The sequence below is a fragment of the Eumetopias jubatus genome, unplaced genomic scaffold, assembly GCF_037043125.1.
Source record: "Eumetopias jubatus isolate StellerSeaLion01/CBP00866 unplaced genomic scaffold, mEumJub1_p1.0 scaffold_10, whole genome shotgun sequence".
Lineage (NCBI taxonomy): Eukaryota > Metazoa > Chordata > Mammalia > Carnivora > Otariidae > Eumetopias > Eumetopias jubatus.
Window position 1 is genome coordinate 28,103,216 of NW_028274816.1, and position 26,969 is coordinate 28,130,184.

A 26,969-nucleotide genomic window follows, 5' to 3' on the forward strand; every position below is an offset into this window, starting at 1 on the left:
AGTAAGTGGACACCCTTCAGGGACTAAAAATGCTGACCTGCCACCTAGTCAGTCCACCAAGGCCACACTGCTTCCTACCTTGGAGGCTGCCTCAGAGCTGAGCAGGGAGTGCACCAGGGGTAGAATTACCAGGCCAGGCCATCCCGTGAAACACGGCACCTCTGTGGATGAAGGAAGTGTCGCCATCTGCCTGGTATGCTGTGGGTAAAGATCTGAATTCAAAGTCTGCCTCCATCACTTACTGACCGTACAATCTTAGACAAGCTGCTCAGCTTAGCAGAGCCTTGGTGTTCTGGTCCGTGAAATGGAACTGTCAGTAACCTGGCTCTTAGGATTTCTGTCAGAATAATGTAAGACATTTACACCTCAAACCCTTCAGTACAGAGCCGGGCACGCGGTCAGTGCTCAGGAAGTTAGAGCTGGCGTTGATCGAGACAGTCACCCTCAAAGATGTGAGCCCATCCGTGGGTCTCCTGTCGTCATTTTCCAGAGTGGACTGAGCTCTCTTCAGCGCTGGGCGCTGTGGGCTGCCCACAGCTCTCTGGTCTTCCACTGTTAACGTGCTTAATCTGGTCTTCCGACCATGTTCACTGGAGGAATGCATCTGCAAGAACAGGCACTGGGTCTGAGGGGGCGTGTCCCAACCCCATCACTAGGCTGCCTTCTGGGGTTGAAGTCATAGCAGTGCTCGGGCCGAATTCTGTGGTTTCTCAGTCTGTGGACGGGCTAGGAGGTGAGCCTGGGATCACTTGAGCCCCATCCTGACGAAAGTTTCCCCGGGTTGACTCTCCTTCCAGAGCTGTCCTTGGCCTCCTGCCTCCTCAGACCCAGAGGCACTCCTGCCTCCATATAGCATTAGCCTAGGGAGGCCTGATGATTCCATATTGTTCCTGCAAAGTGCATCTGACAAATCTGATCTACTCCTCCTAAAAACACACCCTGCTAGCTATTCCCTTATCTCTTACTTGCTCGGCCGATTCTGCATGCGTGTGGGCAGGGCTACACTCAGTCTGGTCCTGTTTGCTTGGGTTGGAGCACCGGCTACAGGGCAAGTTGTGGCCCCGCCCCCGCCCCTAGTGCTCCTTCCCCTTTATTTCCCACCTGGTGCCCCGGAAGCCCCTCTTCTACCCTGTGGACAGCCGCTCCCTGTCCCTGGACACCGCTGCTGCTGCTGCTTTTCTGAAACATCATAATGTGAGCTCTGGGCTTCCTGTCAGACTCGTCAGTGTACGTTCCTTAAAGGATGCGCTAGCTCCACTTTGTTCTTGCTGCTCCTCGTCTCTGCCTGGGACCATGGAGGGACACGAGTCTTCTCCCGTGGCCCACAGCCCTCCCCAACCGTGGCCTCAGAAACTGTGTTCACTTATTCTCCACATGTGCACAGCCCTCATGAAGACCGCTTTTTGTCCTGTGGGTGGCTGGGGAGAGCTCTGTGTAGACACTGCCTTGCTGTCATAAGAACACAAAGCAGCCTCAGAGTGGGCTCCACCCGAGAGGACTGTGGGCTCTTGACGTCATCAGGGAGAACTCTGCAAGGGCAGCTGCGGAGGACGGAGTGCTCTTGGGCCACCTGAGTGAGAGGTACCCGCACACCCCATTCATAGAACAGGGAAGGTGAGGGCCTTGCACGTGCCGGGTGCTGCTTGGAGCTCTCCTCTGTCCCCACAGCCACAGGGCAGGGCCTCCTCTGCCTGTCCCCTTCACTTCCACGGGAGAGCCGGCATGGCCGCCCACAGAAGTCAAAACTCAGAGTCCCCTTAGAGGAAGAGGAAGTTGGCCAACCAGTCTGAGACAGAACTGCAGCTTTTCCCATTCTGGCCCCATTTTCCCCTCTTCCTCTCATTGAAAGCCACCTCTTCAGGGTGGGTGGGTGTGTGTGTGTGTGTGTCTGTGTGTGTCTGTGTGTGTCTGTGTGTGTCTGTGTGTGTCTGTGTGTTTGTAAACTAGAGGCTTTAAACTCAAGGTCCTTTTGCAAAAGCCAGTCCTTCCCGGTGGGTGGGTGGGTGGGGGTGTGTGTGTGTGTGTGTGTGTGTGTGTGTGTCTGTGTCTGTGTCTGTGTCTGTGTCTGTGTCTGTGTCTGTCTGTGTGTTTGTAAACTAGAGGCTTTAAACTCAAGGTCCTTTTGCAAAAGCCAGTCCTTCCCGGCAGAGGCAAGGAGAGGCATGTTGCATCCGGTCCTATTGGTGGGATTTGACTTAAGGCCATGAAGATGCTTCAGAAATGATGGCTGGCCTCTCTCTCTGGACACTTACGCCTTCATGGCTGGGCTCCCGGGAGCCAGTCTCTGTGTTCGTTGAAGACTTCTGAACCTTCCAGATTAGAGAAGGCGTTTGCCACCTGGGGAGTGTATGTGGAGTGGAAGTCTCCAGAGCTGGTCTAGGGCCTGTTGTAATTCACGTAAAGGACAGGGCTTTCAGGGGCCATAGGCCACCCAAGTCAGGATGTCTGGGTGTTTATTTTGGTTTTGCCGATAACATACTTTACCCATGATTCCTCATCATCCCATCCTCTCCACCTTCACTTTATCTTTTCTGTGTAAAAGAAATGTGAGGAGACTTAAAGAATCTGTAAAGTGTGGCGCTCCCAGAATCTTCTGGAAAGTGGGCAAGATAGGTCTTTCTTAGTGGATAGAGAGCGAAATGCTGTTTTCTTATGAAGATTCACCAGAACTCATGGTCACTCCCCTGGAGATTTCTCATCTACACACACACATACACACATTTTCTGTAATTGCTGGCACTAATTGGGGAAATTTCTAGAAAATTTACAGTGGTTATATAAGATGAAATTTAGTTAACCGCCAAAGGAAAAAGAGTAGAAACCTCCTAAATGAGGCAAATAGAAAGTAGTATTTTTCTTATTATGAGGGTTGGCCTGAGCTGTGGGTTGGAAAGCCTCCAGTAGCGGCCTGCCAGATTTAAAAAAAACCAACTTAGGAAAGGCAAGACTAGTTTAACTGGTCCACCCAGTGCTCGAGAGAAATGCGAAGAGCAGGAACTGGAACTCCCAAGGCAAGCACCTGGCTCGCAAGGCTGGTGAATAGCCACCCCGTGCTGAGGGTGCAGGGAGAGTGCCTGACCCCAGAGCACTGAATGTTCCATCCTTCCTTCTCCTCCACAGCGGCTCTGAACTCAGGACCCCTAGGAGATGAGGGAGGAGTTGGTGGGTCCCACTTTTGTGGGTAAATGCAGTGAGCTTGAATGGGCCTTTAGTTTCTCTCCCTTTCCAACATGTTTGTAGTTCTTAGACTAGAGAGCTCGCCCTCAAGAATATGCACTCCAGTTTTGACCTTCACATTGCTCAGCCAGCAGAATGAGCCTGGAGATGGGCTGGAGGTCCTGATTTTGTTGTGAACAGAAGAGAGTCCTAATACCGTGGCGGGGGGGGTGCATGATAGATGGCCAGCTGTCCATGGAATGTTTAGGGGGCCTTGATTCCAAGACCAGCCGGGGGTCCATGGTCCCAGTAGATTCTGGGGTGTTTCGGGTTCCTTTGCCAGCAGTATTGAGGAGAGCTTGGTGGATATCAAAACGGCTTCAGGAGATGCTCAGCTCTCTTCTGGAGTGCTGACCCATGCCCTGCCTCTTAGGTCCTAACTACCTTCTGTCCTGCTCTCTGCCTAAAGTCATTGCCCCCAACTTCAGGGCTCTGAAAATGCTGCATGTCACACAAAGTTTCTTTAAAGGAAAGGAAATCTGACGCCCCCCCCTCCCAAAAGCAGGAATACCTCCGCTAGTTTACCCCGAGCCAGCAGACTTGTGTAAATGGTGCTTATTTGGCCTGCATTCCTGCTGAGACCCTGTGCTTGGGATGGAAGCTGCCTTTTCTTAGGCCTGGAGGAACCACGTCCTGGCCGAGGAGTGTGCCCAACCCAGTGGGGCCCTGCCAGGGGTTATTGTTAGATGCTCTAGCAGTGCCAGACTCAGAGGTGTCTGCCCTGGGACCCCTCCTCCAGGAGGGACGGCTGGAGGGAGCTCCGGCGGTTGCTGACCAGAGGGCTGCTGGGCGAGTGAGGAGTCAGCGGGCAGGAGACCCACAGAGGCTCGCCACAGCGGGGACACCAGAATCGGGGGGCTACAAGAGAAGGGACTGAGTGGGGTCGCCGTGGGGAGCCTCGGTAAAGATGAAGCCGTCCAGGGCTGAACTTTATTGGCTGACCCCTCTGGGCTTCCGTCGTTGCAGCCAACCCGCCAAAACAGTTGGAGCACGCCCCACAATCTGGGATGTTGGGTTGCGGATGCCACCGCTGGTAGGGGAAGTCTCTGCTCTCAGTTACCCCTTCTCCTGGAGATTTCCCAAGAAGGGAGTTGGTGAGACCTGGCATTGATGGCACTGCCCCTCCTGAACCGCCAGGAGACGGGGCCGGCAGCTCTGCATCTGCTGAGGAGGCTGCAGGACCAGGTTCTACTGCTCCGGGGCTGGCAATGAGGCCAGGAGGTGGAGCCGGGGTCTGTGTCATTTGCTTGGGGTTCTCCCTCCTGCTCCTACCTTCCTTCCCACCAGGGCCTTGACTGCCGTTCAGCACCAGGGGCGATGCATTATGTCTGGTGCTGCTCTCAGCTGCCGGCTCCGAGCTGCACCAACTTCAGCCTTCCCCCCGGGGTGCAGGTGCCGGCAGAAATGGATCTGTAGCTGTTTGGGCCTTCCTGCCCGCTCCATGACACCAGCAGCTCTGGGGGTCCCCTGGGGAATGTGGGAGCCGGGGCTCCGCACGGGGCAGCTCGGCCTCACAGAGGCACTAGGGGGGCAGAGTGCAGCTCCCTCCATCTAGGCTCCTGCACCCTTCTTGGGCCGCGCGTGCATAGTAGTTCCACGAGAAGAGAAAGATCTGAGACTGGGATGGGTGGTGGTTTCCAGCTTTCCTCTTCCAGGGAAGAGACCCTGTCGCCTGGTCCTTTAAGGAAAGGAGGTAAGGTGGCCAAGTGGAAGGACCTCGTCTTGGGAGCCATGGCCACTTACCAGCTAAATGAGTGATCCAGAGAACTCCCCTGAAAGGTCTTTCACATTCACTGAGATGTTTCTGTGACGTCCTCGTATACAGCTCGCCCCAAAGCAGTGAAGCCTCCTTTCTCTCCTCCTCCTAGGTATTTCTTTGACAAAAGCAGCTGTTAGAGCGCTCACCCCTATATCTCAGGGAGGGGGCAGAAGTATGCAGTCACCTCCCACCCCTGCCTCACCCCAGCGTCACCCCTCCCGCTGTAGCGCCAGAGAGTTTTGCCTCTGGTTTGGCTCCCTGGTCTAGTTGGAGGGATAGGCATTGGCATCATTTAGCACCACCCCCAGCCAGACCAAACACTTCTGAACTCCCCCTTGGGCAGTGACCTTGGCTTTGCACAGGGCATCAGGAAGCTTGGGCGGGGCCGGGCCGGGTGGTGGTGGTGGTGGTTAGGAGCCAGTAAGAAAAAGGCAGAAAGCACAGCTTCGTTTGTGTTCTCCTCAACCGGCATCGGTTAAGGCCCCCTCCCATGGGTACCTGGGGATACCAAAGGACATTTGTGTCCGTCTACCAGGTGGCCTCAATTTGTGCCAGGCCCAGGGTCGCCGACAGCGGGCAGCAGCCTCCTGCAGGACGAGTATGGAAATCCCATGGAAATCCCACAGGAACCTGTTGATAGCCTGGCATCAGTTTCGGCCATTTCCACCCGCCTGCTGAGCTCCCAGGGACATCTGGGGGCTGCTGATTGCAGAGCTCCAGGGATTGGGACAGGAAGTTTTACTCAGCCCACTCAGGCCTGGGGCCGGATCTGTGTAGCTCCCGCTTTCCGCTCTGGGAAGAATGCCGCTCCCTGGGCACCGTGCTGGGTGTGGACACCGCTGGCCTCCCCACACTGTCAGCTTCCCAGCCCCTTGCTCTTCCCCGTCCTCACCATTCCAGGCCCCGGGGAAGTGTGCTCTCCAGCCGGCTGGGGCAGCCCACAGTTTCTTGCCGCCCAGGCTGCAGCCCCAGGCTGGCTGGTGAGGCACATGCTTCGCAAAGTGTTGTGTGCTGGTAATTGATCGTTCAGAAGAAAATGTATCTGACCTTCTTGTGCTCAAGCCTGAGTCCTTGGTTAGAAAAAGGAACGAGAAGCTGTTTGGGACCCAGAGAATTCTAACCTGCCCCTCGGCCTCACTGCTGGGGTGCCAGTCAGTGGCGGTGGGGGGGTGGGGAATGCAGGGGACATTGACTTGGATCTGTAACCTTACTGCACCGCAAGGATAGGAACTCATCCATAAGTGTGGGGAGGGGCACATGAACGGGAGCCAGGGCCCAAACTCGCTTTACCAATGAGACGCCTGAGGCAGAGAGGGCAGAAGTCGGCGCCCAGGAGTGTCTACAGGACGGCTCTGCCTTCTCAAAGCCAGACCGGATTTCTACTCCCATCTTTATTGGGGATTTTTCCTCCAGTGTTTTATTATAAAAGTGTCAGACATACAGCAAAGTTTGAGGGTTTTACCGTGAGCACCCAAATCCCCACCATCCAGAGTCTACGTTTTCCTGCACCTGCTCAGTCACATAGCTCTGTCCACCAAATCCACCTGTCGATGCATTTCAGAGCCACATGAAAACACCAGTACACTTCCTTCTTGGGGTTTTTAATTCTAAAGGTAATGCGCAGGCAAATAAATTTAAAAATACATGAAAACATTTTGCTTCTAGTCCTCCTCTCCTCCACCACTGAAGTGTAGATCCTCCCAGATGTTTTCTGTGCTTACACGAACGTACAGATGCACACATGTATTTCAATACGGAGGGCATCCGGTGCTTTAGGAAATGGGATCGCACCCTTTTACTGATCCACCACATGCCACATTTGGAGTCTGAGGTGACATTTCAGTGGCAGACTGATGGTGTGCCATCTGCTTTTTCTGTGCTTGTCACCCTTTCGGTGGGCCTGTGGGTTAGCCTGATGTTGGCAGGAAATGACCGCAGGTGGTTGTGGTCAGGCAGCTGAGAGTGACTTCTGTGCACAGGGACGTCAGTCCTGAACTGGTCCTATCTTAGGCTTTTTCCTCAGGGTTCCTGGTGGGGAACTTTGAGGCACTTTAGCCCTCTAGGCCATGAAGAATCCTCGTTTTCTGGGCCCCAGATGTTTCCCTTCCCACCAGAGTAATCAGAGAGCACCCAGAAACAGCAAGGGAGGGGGCACCATGTGAAGGGTTCCAGGCCCTGCACTACCACTCGCAAACCCCCAACTTAGGCAAGATGCTTGACTTCTCTGGCCTCAGTATCCTCGGCAAAATGGGACTAGCACGTATGCCCTGTTGCTCATGAAATTGTGAGGCTCAGTTGAACACACACACACAATCACACACAATCTCAGTGTGTATCACTGGCAGTTCTCGAGGAACAAGTGAAATCTATCAGTAGTGAGGAACTGATCCTGCTTCCAGCTCGTCTTTCTTCACATCCATAACCCCACCCTCTTGGTATTTCTCCTGTGGTTTTGGGAACTTCTGAGTAACCTTGGCTTCCTTCACCCCTTGCACTTGCCTTTCAGATGTTAGAGTTAACCTTGCGTTCTGTCTTCTGCCTTCTTGGATTTCAGTGAATCTCTATCCCACACGTACACCCATCACCCACATCTCTCTTCTAAACCCCAGGTCCAGACTCCAGTGGACTCCCGGAGGTTTCCTTTAGCGTGTCCCAGTGGAGACACCTGGTCATCCCCTGCCACTTGCCCAGCTGCCCTGGTCAGCGCATGCCATCCCTCCCTCCTTGCCCTCATGGCTAGTGCAGGCCCTGAGTCCTTCCCTCCAGCGCTGCTGCATCCTCCTCCAGAGCGGGCTCCCCGTCTCTGAGCTTTGCCAGCCCATTCTCCGGTACTCAGCAGAGACCAGCTGCAATCGGGATGCACTTCCAGAGCCTCGAAGTGAACCAGATGAAGCCCGGGCACCACAGCAGAACACGAGTTCATCCTGGGGGCGTCAGTCTCACCCCCCTGCCCCACTGTGGCCCCACGGCTCTCTGCACACACCATAGCAACCTTCCTGCTGTTCCCAGTGCACAGATACTATTCCCTTTGCCTGAAGTCCTTCCCTGAACAGTCCCCACCCTGATAGGGCATCAGCCATACCCTCATACCTGGACTTGTATGCATCGTAAGGCTTCCTAGAAATTGGTGTGCTGTTCATTTCCGTTTTCTTGTCCGCCTCCCCTGTGAGACTATGACTTCAATCCTGAGATTGTGGCTTCTTTACGGAGTTGCCGGCACCAGAATGTCATAGAAATTTAATAAGGGGCTGCTCCCCCAGCCACGGTGCTCCCCCTATTTTTCTCAGGCTTTTCCAGCTGTGGCTGTGCAAGGGGCCTGTGGTGTGCAGTAGCTTCCTTCCATTTTTTTTTGTGAGGGACCTTTTTTTCTTCTTTTTTAAACTGAGTCATAGTAGCATTTAGGACCTTCCCAATGCTGTGCTACCACCATCTCCGTCTAGTTACTAATTTTCAAAAGAAACCCCCCCCCCCGTGATTGTACTTTTATCTAAAATAGAGTCCATCTCAAAGAGCCAGAGGGTAGAATGGTATGCACCAGGGGCGAAGGGGACGGGGAAATGGGGAGTTGCTATTCGAGGGGTGTAGAGTTTCAGTCACGCCAGAAGAATAAGTTCTGGAGACCTGGCACCCAGCTTTGTGCCTGCAGTTGGCAATACTGTCCTGCACACTTAAAAATCTGTCAAGAGGGTAGATCTCCTCTTAAGTGTTCTTACCACCAGAAAAGGGGAAGAAGAAAACCCCTTACCCATAAAACAGTCCCCCCGCCCCCAATCCCTCCTGCCCCCAAGCCCCGGGCCTACTTCTTGTCCGGATTGGCCTGTGCTGCACATTTCATAGAAAGGAGTTATTGAATAGATGACTTTTTGCATCTGCTTCCTTCACTTCGCCTGATGTTCTCCAGGTCCCTCCACACTGCAGCCCCGAATCGGCGCTCCGCCCCTTTCCCATGGCTGACTGACACTCCGTTGCAGGGAGAGATCCCATTTGTTAATCCAGTTCTCGGCTGGGGGCACTGGGGTTGTTCCCACCTGTGGGCTGTTGCGCACATGCTCGCCCGAGCAGCCGCTGCAGTTCCGGCCGCGCGCCCCATCACCGTGCTTTGCCAAACCGGAACTCCGTGCACCTGGGCCGCATGTACGTTTTGGGGACGGTCTGCTCAGGGAGGCAGCTGGCCTCTGCTACAGGCCTATCCCCTCCTGAGCCCATGTTGCCCTCCATCCCCCGGCCGCTTCTTTGGTGATTCATTCCACTCTGTCTTCAGATAATTGATGTGCCGTGTGCATGTCTTGTCTTAGGTCAAGGTACCCCTTGGTCTCCTGTGTCGCCTACACAGCCTTGCCCACTTCAGGCGACCCAAGCAGTCCCAACCAAGTTCCTAGACCTGTGCCTGCTTTGTGCCACCTGTCTGCTGGTGACTGACCCTCTCCCGCTCTCCTCCGTGCCCCCTTTGCAGATGACGTGCTGACGAAAGACGCGGGTGAGTGTGTGATCTGCCTGGAGGAGTTGCTTCAGGGGGACACGATAGCCAGGCTGCCCTGCCTGTGCATTTATCACAAAAGGTATGGAAGGGCCTCTAGGGCCAGCGCAGCCCCTTCTGAGATCCCGGAGGGTTCCTTCCCTGCGGCTGGGGGACGGAAGGGGGGACCCCCATCACTAGCCCTTCGGTCCCCACTGGTTATGGGATGACCTGTGCTCCCGCGAGGGCTCTAAGTGGGGCGGAGGCAGAGCAGCTCTCTGGTTTGGCAGCCTGGATGGCGAGGGCTGACAGGGAGACCTGTGGAGCTCCACAGGTTGGAGGCACTTAGGATCCCACCTGGAAGGTCGGTTCTGCATCCGTCTCCCTGAGCCTTTTCTTTCTCCATGGGCCCCTCTGTGCGGCCGCGGCACTAAAAGCTGCTAGAATTAGCAGGGCTGAGAATCGTCCTCAGGCGCCAGTACAAGCCTCGCTCTTGTTTCCAGCTAGAAAGAAGACACCTCCTTACCCAAGTTGGGAGGACACTCTGTGCCATCTGCTCTTGGCCCCTTGGGTCCCAGAGCTGCTTCTGACACACAGGCTTTTTCACAGCCCGCCGCACATGGCTACTGGCCATGAGGTGGTTATGGTGCCTGGCACACAGATGTGACTGGTGCCTGAGAGGCTTGAGGTCGGCCCCAGGGGAGGGGCCTTGGCCTGGGCCCAGCACACAGTCCTCCAGTGTCCCAGGGAGGCACCACTCAGAACCAGAAGATGAAAATGTTTGGCTCTGGGGGGGAATTATGCAAATTATCTGCCTGGTTTACCCCGTGTTTGAAAATACCCAGATGTTGGCTTCCAAATCAGAAAGCTGTCTTGGGGCAATCTCTGTTCCCTGTCTGGTTCAGGTGGTCCTTTCTACAAACACTGGAGACCGGGTTTTGACTGTCAGCCTCCTGTCTGGCCCTCCCCAGCAACATCGCTAAGCCAGAGGGCTGGCCCTCCCATTCCACCTTCTCCAGGAGAGGCTCCATGCCGACCACAACCCACCAAGCCACATAGAGGGCCATACTCCCCACTTCCTGCAGCGCCCAGATCCACCCAATCCTGTACCCACCATGCTGGGCTGATGCCTCAGGCTGAGCTGAGATCAGTCTTGGTGTTCTCCCTTCTTCCTGCTTCAAAAAGTGGGTGTCTGGTGTTTTCCCCTGAGGTCCTCATGAGCGAGATTTAGCAAACCTCCGCTCAGAAGCCTGACCCTTGGAGAATGCCCCCTAAGGAACAGCCTGGTCAGCGGTAACCTGTCTCCCCTTGCCACCTCCCTGCCTCAGTTGCATAGATTCGTGGTTTGAAGTGAACAGATCTTGTCCAGAACATCCCGCGGACTGACCCTGCTGGGCTCGCTTGCTGACTCCTCTCAAAGGTGAGCCCGTGGTTGGGGATGCTCCGGGCTCAAGGCACTGGGGCCAAGTCACTCTGGGGCCTGGAGGGTAGGGAGCTCAGTTGCCCTTGCACACCCCACCAAGAGGGGAGCATCTTCTTAGTTAGTGATTCTATGGGGGGCAGGGGGGCGGGGGCTGGTATGATTCTCCGGAAAGGATAGGAAATACGAACTCAGAAGGTAACAAAGGAGAACCTGCTCAGTAGAATTAGGGTCGTTGGGAAAAGACCAGTGTATTCCAGCCATCTAAAGTGAGTCTCCCTGACGAAGGTTCAGAAAGATCCCTTGGAATGTGCCGGCTGGGAGAAGCAGCAGCGTGAGCTCTAGGACCAGACCCTGGGTTGGCGCCCTGCTCCGCCTCGTGCTTGAGGGGTGGCAAGGGCGAGTCCTGTCTCTCAGGGTCTCTGCTTCTTTGGGGCCAGGGGGATAACCTCACTCCCTGTCCCCATGTGGACATCCCCCTTATGAAACAAGACATCCTGGGGGACGGTGCGCTGTCCTCTGCGGTGCTCACCGTGATCATGTCACTGCTGGTTCTTCCCACCTGCAGGCCACTTGCCTCTCCCATGCTCGCTCTCTCACACACACACACACTCACACACACTCACACTCACACGCACACAGCCCGCTTCCAGATGCATCTCTGCGGCAGGCCGGCGCAGCCTTCCCTACCAGATGTGCACACGTGGTCCCTCTCTAACCACGCAGCCCGACTCCCCGGCTCTCCCCCAGGGCACCCTGCCCCCCGTCCTCCCTGCCCCTGCGAGCTCCGGGCCGGCACTCTCTTTTTTCTGGCAAATGAACAAAACCCGCCAGAGAAACCAAAACCCTGACTCCGCCTCATCTCACATCCAAAGGTTTTGGGGCCTCTTTTCTTTTCTCTCTCTCTCGCTCTCGTTTTTCTTTGTTTTGTTTTCCTTTGTTCTTCATTAGGTTTATTTTATTTATTCCAAGTAAACTCCCAGAACAGCTGATGATGTCAGACAAATCAGGGACATTTGCTCTTTTTACCTTCCCCTCAAAAACTGAGGACACGGGGAGAAGAAAAAGCAAGGGTGAGAGTGAGGCAGAGGGACCGGGCCGGCGCCGGAGCGGGAGGCCCGGCCCCAGCGGGACGTCGGGCCTCGGGCGCCAGAGCGGAGCCACGGACGCCCGGCCGGCCTCGGCCGCCAGAGCGCGACTTACGTGTTCCGGCCCACACAGGGACAGCCAGCCCCCGTTCCTGGGAGGAGGCATCGGACGCGGGCAGAGCTGAGCTGGGGACACCAGTGGGAACAGGGCACCCCTTCTGCACTGACTTCCAGAGAACGGCTCTCCCTTGCTCCCCGAGGACACCAAACTGGATGAGAGCGAGTTTGAGAGAAGCATCAACTGCTATCCTTCCCCTCACCCCTCATCCCAGGAGGGAAAGGGCATTTTCTTTTACACCTTTCAAAGGCGTTGTGGGTCTGTCTAAAGTGTTTACAAAAAAAAAAATTATAAAAAAAAAAGTCTAGTGTCGACTGGTGTTTTCCCTCGTGATGTTTACAGACTGCCGTCTGCTAGAACCCACTCAGTGGCAGAGACGAACCGGGCTGCGCGCGTGGTCTCCTCCTGTGCCCAGCGCCCCCCTGTCGGCCCTCTCTATCACCAACCACTCTGCCTCGGGTGGTTTTTTGTTTTGTTTTGTTTTGTTTTTGGGTTGTGGTTGTTTGTTGGTTTCCTCCATTTTTCTGGCTTGGTTTTGCACTTTTCTCCCCTTGGGACCCTGATATGTAACTTCATTGCCAAAAAAACAACCCATCAAGGATCTTCTCCTCTCCATTCCCTTTTCCTCTCCCTCCTTCGCTCCTGGTTCTGGTCAGTTCAGAGGATTTCACAATCACAAGTGTCCTGCAAAAATGCCTGAACATTTTTCTTAGACCCTTGTGGATTTTTTTTTCCCGGAAAACTTAAACAGACAAAAGACTTATTAAAGGAATATGTACAGTTATCCCTGTTTTCAGGCACTCTGTTTGAGAACATTTTAGCCATTGATGTTCACACGTGGCATCAGCCCATGCAAGATAGGTTTCTGTATTTATATATTAAAATACAAAAAAAAAAAACCTTATAAAATGTTTAAAAAAATGTTCAAAGCTTGGGGGAAAAGCTTTCTTCATTAGTCAAGGTGTTTTGATATGGTATTAAAATGTCTAATAAAAGATGCACTGTGTGGCTTTATTTTAATGAGGTATTGTTAAACAATGAAGAAATGGGGGTTGAAGGCCTCTCCCCCACTCCCTCACCTACCTCCTTAGCCTTCCTCCAGGCTGCTACTTGGCACCACAGGAGTGTGAAGTGGTCTTCAGAGCAGTCATGCCTGGGCAGAGGGAACCTGGCAGGTCAGACCCGAGTCCTTCAGGGTTACTGGCCCTCCCAAGCATCATGGAGTCCATCTGCCATCACCCGTGGAGTGGTTGTGACAGAACTCTTCAGGAAAGATCTGCGGGGGCAAAAGATCTTGCGGCCAGTGGAGGCTGCAAGGATGCGGATTCTTCCAGGTATCGGCCCAGTCCCCGCCTTCATGCTCAGCTCCCCATCCCACGTCCCGTCCTGCCCTGCCTGTTGCTCAGTCTGCATCTCAGTGCTGACTCATGGGCATGCTTCAATGAGGCCCAGAAAGAGGCCCTGATTTGGGGCTGAGCCAGCTCAGAGCCCTTGAACTAGAAGCAGCCACTCCGGGCTCACAAGAGTTGGCACACCTCAAGCTGGGCGGGAAGCTCAGAGCAGGGGGTAGGGATGCATGCCCGGCCTCTGTCACCGTGCCAGAGGGGCTCCTGGAACGGCATTCCAGAGCCTCCTGCAGAACCTGCCGAGGAAGGCTCTGGAGGGAGATGCCTCCAAGCTTCTGTGCCCACACCCCCCCCAGGCCTTTTGAGTGCCCTTGCCTCTGTGGGCTCTGCCTCCCCAGGCCCTGTCTCTGCAGTGCTCTAATGTCACATGCCTCCCGAAGCACCTACTCTGTGCAAGGGCACTGCAGGCCAGTGGGCAAGTGTGAACCAAGGCACAGGCACGCTCGGCATGTTCAGAGAAATGCTAAAGAATTTGTGGGTCTGAGCGTCAGAAACCCCCCCCCCCCCCCGCCGGGGACCAATCATCCCCAGGGTGGCAAGAGCATGAGCTCTGAACTGTCTGCATGTGAGCTCCTCTGTCGGGCAGAATGATCCTGGGGAGACGACTTTGCTCTTCTGAACTTCAGATTCGATCGCATGTGATCACAATGTTGCACAGCTCAGAGGTCACTGTGAGGGTCAGAGAATCTGCCCGGAAGCCCCTGCCACATGCATAGCAGGCTCCCTGGTAGTCTGTCACTGCACAGAGCACTGTTCTATTCACAGCACCTCCTGCTTCTGCCTGGCAACTGTGTCTCCCTGTTCTAAATTTAATTCCTCTAGCAAAGCTGGCCCTGGAGATCTCCTTGCCTGACCCCTGGGCCTGCAGGCGAAGGCTTCTGTGACCACCTTGGTGGCTTAGGCCCTGTGGCCTTGGCAGCACCCTGGGTGAGCCAAGTGGTCATGACCCAGTGGGGCAGGCTGGAGCCCACGGCCGGGGGCTATTCCAGGCTCCTGGGGCTGGTCCCTGTCCCCACCCCCAGCGACTTGCACTCCCACCCAGCGCACCGCACGGCAGCCCTCTGCTGGCTGTGGTGTTCTCCGATTCCGCCCCGGTTGCCGCCAGCTCCTCTGGCAGGGGTGGAACGGGCTGGTGCAGGCTTCCCGGGTGGGACTGGTCTGTCATTCATGCTCCATCCGGGCAGTTCTCCCAAGCTCTATCTTTCCGGGAGGGGAGGGAACCGGCAGGAACTGCGAGGGGGCTTCTGCCCCCTCCCTCCGCTAAGGGCCCAGCACACTTTGCAGGGCTCCCTGGCCAGAAGCACCTCCCTAAGACCGTTCATCTAGCAGCCATTTAACAGTGTTGAGGTTTTTAGAAGGTCCTTATGCTTAGGAGATAGATGCTGAATTCTGTAGGTAAATGATGTCAAGAGATGTGTAACTCAATTCCAGATGGTTCCCCAGAAAGTACACACACAAAGCAAATAAGGCAAAAATAGTCACTTGAGTCCTCAGGGGCTGGTATTTCAGTGAACGGTGTGCTTGTTCTTTCAGCTCATCAAAGAAGAGCCATCCCCAGTAAGGGGAGAAACCTCCACTGCGGACTTCTCCCCTGGGCTCAGGAGCGAGGCAGTCGGGTGGAGGTGGGGGGTGCGGCCAGGGAGCTGTATGTCCAGACACGCTCGGCTGACGCTTAGATTGTTCATGGAGCGGGGTCGCTTGGGGAGAGACGGTGCGGCTTGCCCCCACACCACCCCCTTGGCCCAGCGATTGCTCGTGGCTCCAGGCTAGAAATGTCACAGAGGAGCAAACTGGGCTCAGTCCAGCGTTAAGAGTGGCTTCCAAGAACCAAGTTGGGCTGAGGAGTCCCAGAAGGGCAGCCTCTGCCCAGGGCCTGGACAGCTGATGGGGAGAGGCAGGAAGGGGTCCAAGGGGTAGAGGCAGCGAAGGAGCTCAACGGTGGCTTGTGGGGGTAAGGGGAGATGGGAGGGTACCAGTCTCCCTGCTTTGCTCACTCAGCACTTTTGCTCAGGGGCCAAGGGAGATGGGCCCGCATGATGGGCTCCTGGGGCGGAGTTTAGAGACTGGCTTCCAGGACACCAAGCCTCCCCCACCCCAACCTCGGGGAAGTAGTGAGGGGGACCCAGGGCAGGGAGCTCTAGGCCCTGGACAGAGGTGAGTCCTGGGTGCCGCTGCCCAGTGCGGATGCTCTGGTGTTGGGCGCCCTCTCGTGGGCTTGGGAACAACTGACAAGTTCGCGGACCAAGCGGTCTGGCCAGGGATCCTAAGGTCCGGGGGAGGCCCAGGGGAGGGCAGATCCTGGCCTGGAGGGGAAAAGCTAGTAACCTGATACATCACAGCATGGAGCAGTATAACACAAGGAGAAAAATTTCACTTCCATTTCCACTGATTGGCAACAGCCACTTGGAGAACATGTTCAGAATGTTCTTAGGCCCCGTCCAGGCTCAGGTGGGTGGCCTGTCGTGAGGGATGTCGGCCACGGGCCATGATGTCATCCTCAGGCACTGGTCTTCTCACCAGCAGCAGATGGGTCAGGGACCTGGGTCCCTGGAAGCGACTTTCAGTAGCCTAAGCAGCATCCCCTCCCAGGCTGCGGTAAGTCAGAGGACAGGTAGGGGACGAGGGACGAGGGACGAGGGACAAGAACAAAGGTCAGAGAACCTGAAGGAGGGGTAGGGAGGGCAGGCACAGGAGGGCGTTCACAGGCACTGTCTGCTCATGTCCAGACTGCTGCAAATGGGGTTCTAGTTTATTTCAGGGGTCCGAGGACACCTACACCAGGAAAGCATGTGCCTGTCACCAGGCAGGCGGAGTAGGGCTAAGAGAGCTCAGTCCCTGAGGCCTTGCCCCTGGCCCCCGGCAGCGGGGAGGCTCTGACCAAGGGGAAGGCAGGCAAGGACCCCTGCAGGTCTGGGCCAAGACAGAACTGTTCCGTGACGAGAAGGAAGGTTCCAGAACAGGAGGTTTCCACTGTCTGGGGGCTGCTGGGCCAAGGGCTTGGAGCCCCTCACAGCACCTTGCCTGGGTTCATGAGGCCTCGGGGATCCAGCGTGGCCTTCAGCTGCCGCATGGTCTCCATGCCCACGGCGCCCACCTCCTCCTGTAGCAGCTGCCGCTTGCCCAGCCCAATACCGTGTTCCCCAGTACATGTCCCGTGCAGTGCCAGTGCCCGCCTGGGAGGCCGTGAGGAGATCCTCAGCAGGGTGCTCCTCCGCCCCGCCCCGCCAGCCAATGGTTTTGCTCTTACCTGCCCAGATGTTCTCCAAAGGCCTTGACCCGACGCAACTCCTCGGCATCCTCTGGGTCCACCAGCAGGATGCAGTGGAAATTGCCGTCGCCCACGTGTCCAACAATGGCTCCTGGGGGCCCAGAGGACAGAGCTGCTGCCCCCCAGAGGACAGAGCTGCTGCCCCAGCCCAGCCCAGCTCCTTCCCTCCCGCATGGCGCTCCAGCGGTGGGCATGCGGACCTGTGAGTCCCGAGGCCTTCAGGTCCTCCTTGGTCTGCACCAGGATCTCTGGCAGCCGGGAGATGGGCACACACACGTCAGTGGAATAGCCCTAGGTGAGGGCAGGTTTGTGAGCTTCTCCCCCCTCACCCCCTGCCGGCCCGGACGTAAGAGGTCCTTGTGGTCAAGGTTAAGAGCAGGCCTCACCCACAAAAACTAGCTGCTTTTCTCTAGGCCTGTTTCCCCTGGACAACTGGACAAATGGCCAGAGTGAGTGCCCTGCCCTGCCCTGCCCGCGGAGGCTTCCCCAGCTCTCACCTTGCTCCCCGCCCCGCTCTGTGCAGGGCCCCAAGCAGCCCACGAGGCCGAGCCTTTGCACGTGCTGCCTGGAGCCCAGTGTCCCCTTCCTGTTGGCTGACCCCTTCCGCTTCATCATCTCTCTCCAGCCAGCCTCACAAACCCTAAGAGCACCTGGCGCTGTCCCTGTGCCCAGGCGGGGGCTCCCTCCTGAGGGTTTGGCAGACAACTACTTTCCCCACTAGACAGTATCTGAGAAACAGCTGGGTAGGGGCAATGCTGCCCACGGTGGGCCTCAGCCTACTGCTCAGGACAACAGGGTGGCGTGCTGGGGGTGCCGCCACCACCCCAGCCCAACTCACCTTGCAGCCCGGCCGCAGGGCCAGAGCGGCGTACCAGGCGTTGTGCCGTGCCGCCCAGAGCCGGCTGCGCTCCTCGGCCTCCTTGGCCCAGAAGAAGTGGGAGCCTCCGTTGTGCTGGCTGATCTCCTCTGCAAGGGGGTTGGGGGGGGCGCGGCGGGAGGGGGGTGGTCCCACGGGGCCTTACTCAGGACCAGCCTGTGCCCCCCCACCCCACAACACCCCAGCACACCTGCCTGCTCTATCTGCTCGGCCAGTGCCCGCTCAGATCCGTGGAACTCGAGGAAGAGTGTGGGCGCCACGGAGCAGGTCAGCTGGCTGTGCCTGTTGCAGGCATCCATCATGACTTCATCCAGAAACTCTGGGGCCGAGGAGAGGGCAGGTGAGGGGAGGCCCAGACTTCAAAGGGGGCCTCTTCCGGGGAGCCCACCTGGACTGCCCAGTCCCCAGCTCACCGATGCGGGCCAGAGGCAGTGCAGCCTGGAGGATGTGAACAGTGGTGTCCACAGCCGCCTGGACGCTGGGAAATGCACAGGTGGCGGCCACCGCAGCCTCGGGGGCAGGGTGCAGGCGCAGGGTGGCAGCTGTGATGAGTCCTAGTGTCCCTTCAGAGCCCACAAAGAGCCCCGTGAGGTTGTAGCCAGCTGCACTCTTCCTAGGCCCCGGGGACACACAAGGTGGGTGAGCGCCCAGCCATGAGATGACGGGTTTCTGGCCACAAGCCCGAGCCGGACGCCCAGCTCCGTCCCCCAGCCCCCTGCCAGGTGGGGGCGTCGGCCCAGCCTGCCATCACCACCGCTGTTCCTTGCGCAGCCCCAGCTGGGCCTGGCGCGGGAAGAACTGCGGCTCAGACCCGGGCGGACTCATTGGCCTGGCCCACCAATCCAGGAGGCCGTTGCCGTGGGGAGAGGGTGCTCACCGGAAGTGCCGGCCGGCGCCGGCGGTGTGAAGCAGCCGGCCGCCAGGCAGCACCACCTCCAGGTTGAGCACGTTGTCCCGCATCGTGCCATAGCGCACAGCATTGGTGCCGGAGGCTGCCGTGGCCACCATGCCACAGAGCGAGGCGTCTGCACCTGGGTCTGCAGGGCAGAGTGAGGCCTGGGGCAAGTGCCCGGGGATGGAGGGGTCCCCTCGTGCCCCGGGACCAGCCCTGCCACCTGGTAACCCTCGGGGCCCCAGGGAAGGGCCTCCAGTTCCAGCCTACCCACAGGAAACCAGAGGCCACTGTCCCGCAGGTAGGTGTTGAGAGTTTTGCGGGTGACGCCCGGCTCCACCACCACACAGAAGTCCTCCGGATCCAGCTTCAGGATGCGGTCCATGTGGGTCAGGTTGATGCAGACACCGCCCTGGCAGGAAGCGGTGCCAAAGAGCTGATGGACCCGCATCTTCCCAGAGCCAGGCCACCTTCCACAGGAGCTCATCTCCAGGGTGCCCTGGCATCCGGTCGGGAGCCCGCCCCCCGCCGCCCACGGCAGGTAAGGCAGGGTGGAGGCAGCCACAAGTGTGACAAGTGGGAGGGGGCCAGAGCCCGGGGGGGGGGCGGGGGGGGCCTACCTGCACGGCACAGACTCCACCCTCAAGCCCGGTGCCAGTGCCAAACGGGATAATGGGCACTCCTTGGCTGTAGCACAGGGCTGCCAGCCGGCTGACCTGTTCCACATTCTGCGGCCACACCACAGCACCTGGAGGCTGGCACCTAGAACCAGACCCTTAGCAGTTTCCGGGAGCATGGTACCCACTGGTCCTGCTCATGTCCAAGGAGCCCCGAGGTATCACAGGGCCTGAGGCTACATGGTGGGAGAGGGATGGGTGTGGAGGAGGGGCAGACAACGCCAGAGCCCCCCTAAGTCGGATGGGTGGGGGAGAAGACAGCCCGGGCCCCTTACTCCCAGCCCAGGGCTCTGGTGGGGGAGGGGCCCCCAAACCTGTGCATGGACTCATCGTGCCCATGCTGCTCACGGTCGGCGGCAGCGGTGGACACGTGCGGGCTCCCCACAACTGCCTTCAGAGCCTCCACAAAGCCTTTGCTGAGCTCGCCCTGCAGAGAAGAAACACGCCGCCAGAGTCGCTCAGAGGCCCCTGGGGCCCCGGGGGCTGGTCCAGGAGTGGGGGAGGGGCTGCCGGCACTTCTGCCCCCACCCCAGCCCCACTGACACCACCCCGAGGGCCAGCACCGCTAGGCCTTGCCAGTGCGCCCACTGGAAGCAAACCCACTCTACAAAAATGCCCCTTTCCGAACAGAACCATCGAGATCAATGTTTCACGTGGGGAAAAAACACCACCTGGGTAAAAATAGGAGCCAGATTCACTCTACAAAAAGGAACGTCACAGGGTTCCATAACGTAGCCAGCCCTGCCTTAGTAGCTGGGAAGGGTTACTTATCTCTGCCCGTCCTCCAACACTGCCCCAGGCGCACCGAGAAATGCTGAGTTTGATAAAGAAAGAATGGGAATGGAAAGCCTCCTGGCCAGTCCAGAGGGGCACCGCCTCCCACATTCTTACCTCCCAGGCATTGTTTCAAAATGTGTCTGCACATTTCGGAGCCCCAGAGAGGGCGCCCTGGAGCCCGTATGCTTTTGATTTTACACCCCATTTACAGTCCCATTTGTGGCAGCCGGGGGGGCCTCGGCCCATCTCACTCAACACCCACGCTTGGCAGAGTGAGCCCAGCGATCCTCTGCTCAAGGTCGCAGGGTGCTGATGCAGCGCAGAGCCTGGCGGAAACTTGGCATCTGTGGCCGCCCACCCTCCAGCGGGCTTCCCCCCACCACCACCACCTACCTGCGTTCCCCTGGAGCAGTAGCCCCTCCAGGGGAACAGCCCCCAGGTCGCAGCAGCGCGGAGCAGACTGGCCATAGCTGGGTGCGCACTGAGGTGGGTGGCCAGGTGGCCGCACCAGCCCATTGGCTGTGCAGCGGGTGGGGCTGCTTAAGGCGGCGCGGCCTTAAGGGGGCCCTGCCAGACCCTGCTGAGTCAGGCACAGCAGCAGGCGCGTGTCAGTACTCCTAAAGGAGAGGTGAGGCTTACCTAACACAAAGGGAAACAGGAGAGCAGCTTCTCGGGCTTAACGCTCTGCGGTGGCTTCCCTTGGTCTCCCGAACAAAGACAGGCTCCTTGCCATGGACTTAATCGTCCCGCCGGTCCCTGCTCTCCTCTCCACCAACCCCACTTCCTTCCAGTCTCCTCTTTGGCGTCTGAGTTCCAGTTCCCCATTGGGTTCCTGTATCCCCTGAGCTCCAGCTCATCTCAGGGCCTTGGCGCACACGCTTTGTCTCTCTCACCCTGCAAGTCTCAGCTTGTGTCACAGTTAGAGGAGACCGAGAGCAGGACTGTGAGGAGGGAAGTGCATGGAGCCAACTTCAGGGATGGGATGGGGTAGGGCGGTGAGGTAAGCCCGGAAGGCTCCCCGGAAGAGGAAAGCTAAGTGTGCGTTATAGTTCACCAGCTCAGTAAAAGGAAAAGCCAGCTGTCCTTTCATCTCCACCCTCCCGCTGGGTGGATTTCAGAACCATCCTGCAGTGATGAGGCTGCCGCTCTTGAAGCTCTTCCAAGCTCCGTTTTCCTTCCACAGCAAATTTGGAGAAGCATGCTGCTAACATTACTAAGATAAAGCTATTCCCAGCTTTGTTTTTCTTCTCAATTGAATCACGAATACAAACTCCTACTTGGGTCCTTCTCCCCAGCCACGTTTGAATGAATTCACATTTCCACTCTCTGCGTGTTGCTTAACTGGCTTGTCTCAAAAAAACGTCTCTTTTACAGTTGGTTAGCTCAAATCAAGATCCCGTGAAAGTCCACACAATGCGTTTGGTTAACATGTCTCATAAATCTCTTTTCATCTCTAGCGGTTTCCCTCTCCCCTCACTTTTTTCCCATGCCATTTATTTGTTAGAGAAACTGGGTCGCATGGGACTCGTGGGTGGCTCAGTCGGTTAAACGTCTGCCTTCAGCTCAGGTCATGATCCCAGGGTCCTGGGATGGAGCCCCGCATCGGGCTCCTTGCTCGGCAGGGAGCCTGCTTCTCCCTCTGCCTGCATGTCCTCCTGCTTGTGCTCTCTCTGTGTCAGATAAATAAATAAAATCTTTAAAAATAAATAAATAAAAGAAACTGGGTAGCTTGTTCTGCAGAATTTTCCACATTCTGTATGTGGATGACTGCATCCATGTGGTATTGCTTAATATCTTCCTTTAGTCTCTGTATTTCACGTAAATTGTTAGATCAAGTTGTGGGACTGTCCAGTACAACTTTCTGTTACTTACGGAAGTGTTCTGTAACTATGCTTCCATTAGCCACACGTAGCTAATGGTCCTGGAGGTACCTATGATTGGAGGAGAGATGCCAGGGAGAGTTTGTGGCAAACCCTACAAGAAGAACCCCACTATAGATCCCTAAGGTTTGGGAGCAGGGTCATGACATTTGCAACAGAGACTATACACCATTCAGAAAAGTACCCCTGGCCCACTACTAGGTCCTGGTTATGATGGTGAATGTGACCACAAGATATCAAGTGCCCACATGGTCGGAGGTGGCCATCATGAGCTGTGAACGTTCTATCAGACTCACCGAGTCATAAAGGCAGGTGGGTCCAAAACAAGCCAGCACTAGACAAGAGAGAAATAGACAAAATTGGGCACAAGCAGGGCCAGAGGGCAAATTAAGCTGCACAGGTAGATGGCTCGGATCCCCAGGTCACCCACCATCGCCTGGCCAGCACCTTTCCCTCAGCTCACACCTCCATGGCCGTAACAGGGAGCTCTTACTACCAGCTCATAGAAGAAGAGTTCAAGCTCGATTCATGAATGCGTTGGCTCAGTATGAGGCTGTCAGCTAACAATGGACTGTCACTGCGCTATAGCTCCACTTAGGGGTAACTGAAGTCCCTCCAGTTGGCAGAGCTCCAGGTCACACACCTGATCATCCCCTTTCGTAAAAAGAAAAATGGCCCGATAGAAGAATAAGTATAGGCTCCTGGGTAACGGTGAATGGCTTGAAGGAGAAAGATTGGAAAATCAGGGTCCAAAAGGTTTGGAGAAGAGGCATGTAGATGGAATCTCTAGGAGTAAGCACAAAGTGGCATCTCTGGAGCATGGGCATCACACGTTAACGCCCATCAGCGAGCATCCGCCACGGAAGAGACCAAACGAAGCAGATAGCATGCTTCTGCCAGTCATCATTGGCCAATGATATCAGTGGTCAGTGCCCACTCCAGTGTTGGCACATGGTAGTAGGGATAGAGGCAAAAAATGAATCCACTAGCATGGAACCCACTCACTACAGCTGATCTGGCTACTGCCACTGCTGGGTGTTCACCCTGCTGCAACATTGAATCTGCCACATGGTACCATTCCTCAAAGAGACCAGCCAGCCTCTTGGTCACAAGTCAGTTGTACTGGATTTCCTCCACTCTGAAAGGGGAGCAATTTGTGTGGGCTGAAATCAACACAACACATATTGTGCGTCTGGGTTTGCCTCTCCTGCCTCCATAGCCTCAGCCAGCCCTACTGTCTGCAGTTTCCCAGAGTATTTGATCCACCAACAGAGTATACCACATAACATCACCTAAGGCCGAACAACCCACTCTTTTTTTTTTTTTTTCGTCAGGTCGGAGGCCACTGACCTTACAGAGCAATGGTGGAATGACCTTTGGGAGGTACAACTGAGGCACCAGCTTAGAGATGCATCTACTCAACTGTAGTGCAAGAAGAGAAAGATATTTTCATATAACTAACAGATAAAAGGTGAGTTCAAAATGACTTCCAACTTTTTATTTTGAAATAATTTTAGACTTCCAAAAAGACTGCAAAAATAGGACAGGGATTTCTTATATACCCTTAACTTGGTTTTCACTAGTGTTTACATTATATATAACCACAGTACAGTTGTCAAACCTAAGAACTAGTAAAATATTCATGGATATAGTTAGAGAATTGGTGCAAATTTGATTTCACCAGCTCCCCCACTAATGTCCTCTTGTTTCTGGGGGGCGGTGGGGGAGCTGTTTGGTCCAGGATCTCATCCATCATCTCCTTCTGCATTTAGTTGTCTTGGCTCCTTTGTCTCCTACAGTGTGTGACAATTCCTTCGTCTTTCCTTGTCTTTCTGACCTTGGCATTTTGAGGAGTACTCGTCAGTTACTTTACTGAATGTTCTTCAGTTTGGGTTGTCTGATGTTTCCTCATGAGTAGATTGAGGTCATCCGTTTTTGGCAAGAATACCACAGAAGCGATGTAGCCTTCTCAACATATCATAACTGTGGTTTAAGATGTCAATATGTCTTATTAGCAGTGACGTTGACTTGGATCACTTGGTTGAGGTCATGTCTGTGGGGTTTCTGCACTGTGAAGTGACGATTTTTCTCTTTTTAATTAACAAATATATTGGGGTAGATACTTGAAGACTGTGCCAATATCCTGTTTCCTCTCACTTTCATCTGCTATTCTTAGCATCTACTGGTGGATCTTGCCTACAATAGTTGTTTTTGTGGTATTGTTCTTATGGTGATTTTCTACTTCTCTTATTCCTTCTATATTATTTTTTTTCTTTCTATATTATTTAATTAGAATTATTCTCTGGGGCGCCTGGGTGGCTCAGTCACTGAGTGTCTGCCTTCGGCTCAGGTCATGTTTCCAGGGTCCTGGGATCGAGCCCCCGTATCGGGCTCCCTGCTCAGCGGGAAGCCTGCTTCCCCCTCTCCCACTCCCCCTGCTTGTGTTCCCTCTCTCGCTGTGTCTCTCTCTGTCAAATAAATAAAACCTTAAAAAAAAAAGAATTATTGTCTAAGGAAGAGCCATTCCTTCTGCCTTATTTATTTCCTTATTCAATTATTTATATATTACCAATATGAATTCATGGATATTTATTTTATTCCATAGGTTATAATCTAATACTGTTACTATTTTGTGGCTCAGTCAGTTCTGGCTTTGGCCACTGGAGGCCTCTGTCATATGGGTTTCTCTACCCTTTAGACAAGCTCAGGGCTTTTTTTGAGCGCTGTCTTACTTTCTAGTACTATAAGATGCTCCAGGCTCATCTTGTCTTTCCCCTGCTCAGACCCAGTAACCAACCACTTTTCCAAGGATTTCTGGTTCCTTTTAGTGGAGAATAGTATTTAGAAATCGAGTTTTGCATGTTAGATGTGCTCCTAAACTCAACAATAAGAAAACAAAAAGCGTGATTAAAAAATGGGCAATGAGGGGCACCTGGGTGGCTCAGTCATTAAGTGTCTGCCTTCGGCTCAGGTCATGAACCCAGGGTCCTGGGATCGAGCCCCGCGTCGGGCTCCCTTCTCCACGGGAGGCCTGCTTCTCCCTCTCCCACTCCCCCGCTTGTGTTCCCTCTCTCGCTGTGTCTTTCTCTGTCAAATAAATAAATAAAATCTTAAAAAAAAAAAAGGGCAAAATACCTGAACAGACACTTCACCAAAGAAAACATACAGATGGAAAATAAGCATATGAAAAGATGCTCAATATCACCTGTCATCACAAAATTACAAGTTAAAACAAGATGCCACTATGCACCTATTAGAATGATGAATTTTAAAAAACTGACATCAAGAGCTGACAAGGACACAGAGCAACAAGAATTCTCAATCACTTTTAGAAGGAATGCAGAATGGTACAGTCACTTTGGAAGACAGTTTGACAGTTTCTTACAAAGCTAAACATAGTCTTACCATATGATCTAGCAGTCATGTTCCTAAGTACTTACCCAATTGAGCTGAAAACGTATGTCCCTACAGAAGTCTGCACATGAATGTTTACAGCAGCTTTATTCATAATCTCCAAAAACCAGAAACAACCAAGATGTCCATCCAAAGGTGAATGGGTAAGCCAACCATAGTCCATTAAAACAAAAGAATACTTGTCAGCTCCAAAAAATCACAAAAAGGCATGGAATCTTAAATGCATAGTGCCAAGAGAAAAAAATCAGTCTGAAAAAGCCACATGCTATATGATTCCGACCATGTGACATTCTGGAAAAGATAAAACTAGGGAGGCAGTAAAAAGACCAGTGGTTGCCAGGGATTTGAGCTGCAGGGGATGAATCCATGAACTACAGGGGATTTTTAGGGTGGTGAAACTATTCTGTAAGATACGGTAATGGTGGATATATGACCTTATGCACTGTTCAAAACCTATAGGACTTTACAACAGCAAGAGTGAACCGTACCACAAAAAAAATTTTTAAAAAATCATTTAGGGGATTGGAAGATCCCAGGAAAGAATGCAGGCTGTGACAAGAGACTCTAACTGTAGCTTTCTAAATGTATGAAGCAACCTCACTGAAGAGGGTGGGGGAAGGAAGAGCTGACCTAAGTAACTTTAGGAATGGAGTGTGTAAGACTAAAGGCAAAAGAAAATGCCCATAAGTATTATGCTCTAGGCAGTACCACAGGGCCATGAATTAACAGTTCAGATACAACCGTACATATGTACCGGATCGATTGAATAAATTAAAAATGGGGAGAAGAGACAAGTTCCCCATGCAGGAGAATTCCAAATAAGTTATGTAGATACTCAACCCTAAAGATAGGGAGCATAATTTCCCACTCCAAAAATGTGGGCTGCTCATAGTGACTTCCTTCCAAAGGGTACAGTATGGAAAGGGGAAAGGAAAAGAGTCACTTTGCAGTGGAAAGACCTGACAAACGCTAGTTCGCCAAGGTCAACACCAACAGTCATGAATCGTGTGCATAGCATGTACTGGTACTGGGTTCGAAAGTATCCTCCCAAAATTCATGTCCTTCCCAAGACCTCAGAATTTGACTCTATTTGGAAATTGGGTCATTGCAGATGTAATTAGTTAAGATGGGGTGATTCCGGAGTAGGATTGACCCTTAATCCAATATGACTGGTGTCCTTGTAAGAAGAGAAGAGACATAGGGACGAGCTGAGAATGTCACGTGACAAGGGAGGCAGGGACTGACGTGCTGCTGCGGGAGCCAAGGAAGCTAGCGAAAGCACTGGAAGCTCGAGAGAAGCAAAGGAGGATTTTCCTGTAGGATTCAGATGTGGCATGGCCTTGTCAACGTCTTGATTTCAGACTTCCAGGCTGCAGAACCGGGAAAGAACAAATTTATGTTGCTTTAAGCCAGTCTGTGGTACTTTGTTAGGACAGCCCTAGGAAACTGATACAGTACCCTTGACATGATATGATGAAAATGGTCCCTTAGCTTTCCTCCCCAGCACCTATAACTCCTGTCTAATCAGGAGAAAAACACCAAACAAGTGCCAGTAGAGGAGCATCCTACAAAATACGGACTAGAACTCCTCAGAACTGTCAACGTCATCAAAAACAAGGAAAGTCAGAGAACCGGTCACAGCCAAGAAGGGCCTATCCCTCAATCCACTAGAGCTGCGGAGACCATTAACAACAACATGTGTTTCTCATAGTTCTGGAGGC

At 54.4% G+C, this 26,969-nt stretch overlaps 2 protein-coding genes across 3 annotated transcripts in view; one reads left to right on the top strand and one right to left on the bottom strand.

Annotated features, from left to right (window-relative positions):
* The window catches only part of ZNRF1 (zinc and ring finger 1), a 95,115-nt gene extending 82,061 nt beyond the window's left edge, over positions 1-13,054 (top strand). The window contains exons 3-5 of one of the 2 annotated variants that reach the window (XM_028093084.2): positions 9,429-9,534; positions 10,760-10,851; positions 12,073-13,054. In XM_028093084.2, the coding sequence (XP_027948885.1) occupies positions 9,429-9,534; positions 10,760-10,817 (164 nt within the window). In that variant the 3' untranslated portion in view covers positions 10,818-10,851; positions 12,073-13,054. Of the gene's footprint in view, positions 1-5,510; positions 9,230-9,428; positions 9,535-10,759; positions 10,852-12,072 lie in introns of those variants that run through there. The other variant, XM_028093091.2, reaches the window with a different exon arrangement.
* Positions 13,055-15,208: 2,154 nt separating this feature from the next.
* LOC114199080 (D-lactate dehydrogenase, mitochondrial) lies at positions 15,209-20,423 on the bottom strand. The gene is made up of 11 exons (XM_028090850.2): positions 20,348-20,423; positions 19,492-19,604; positions 19,121-19,262; positions 18,771-18,912; positions 18,486-18,645; positions 18,022-18,221; positions 17,799-17,927; positions 17,570-17,697; positions 16,932-17,022; positions 16,711-16,822; positions 15,209-16,636 (listed from the first exon to the last, which is right to left on the bottom strand). The coding sequence occupies exons 1-11, from the start codon at positions 20,420-20,422 to the stop codon at positions 16,471-16,473; spliced, it is 1,458 nt and encodes a 485-aa protein (XP_027946651.1). The 5' UTR covers position 20,423; the 3' UTR covers positions 15,209-16,470.
* Positions 20,424-26,969: the final 6,546 nt, after the last annotated feature.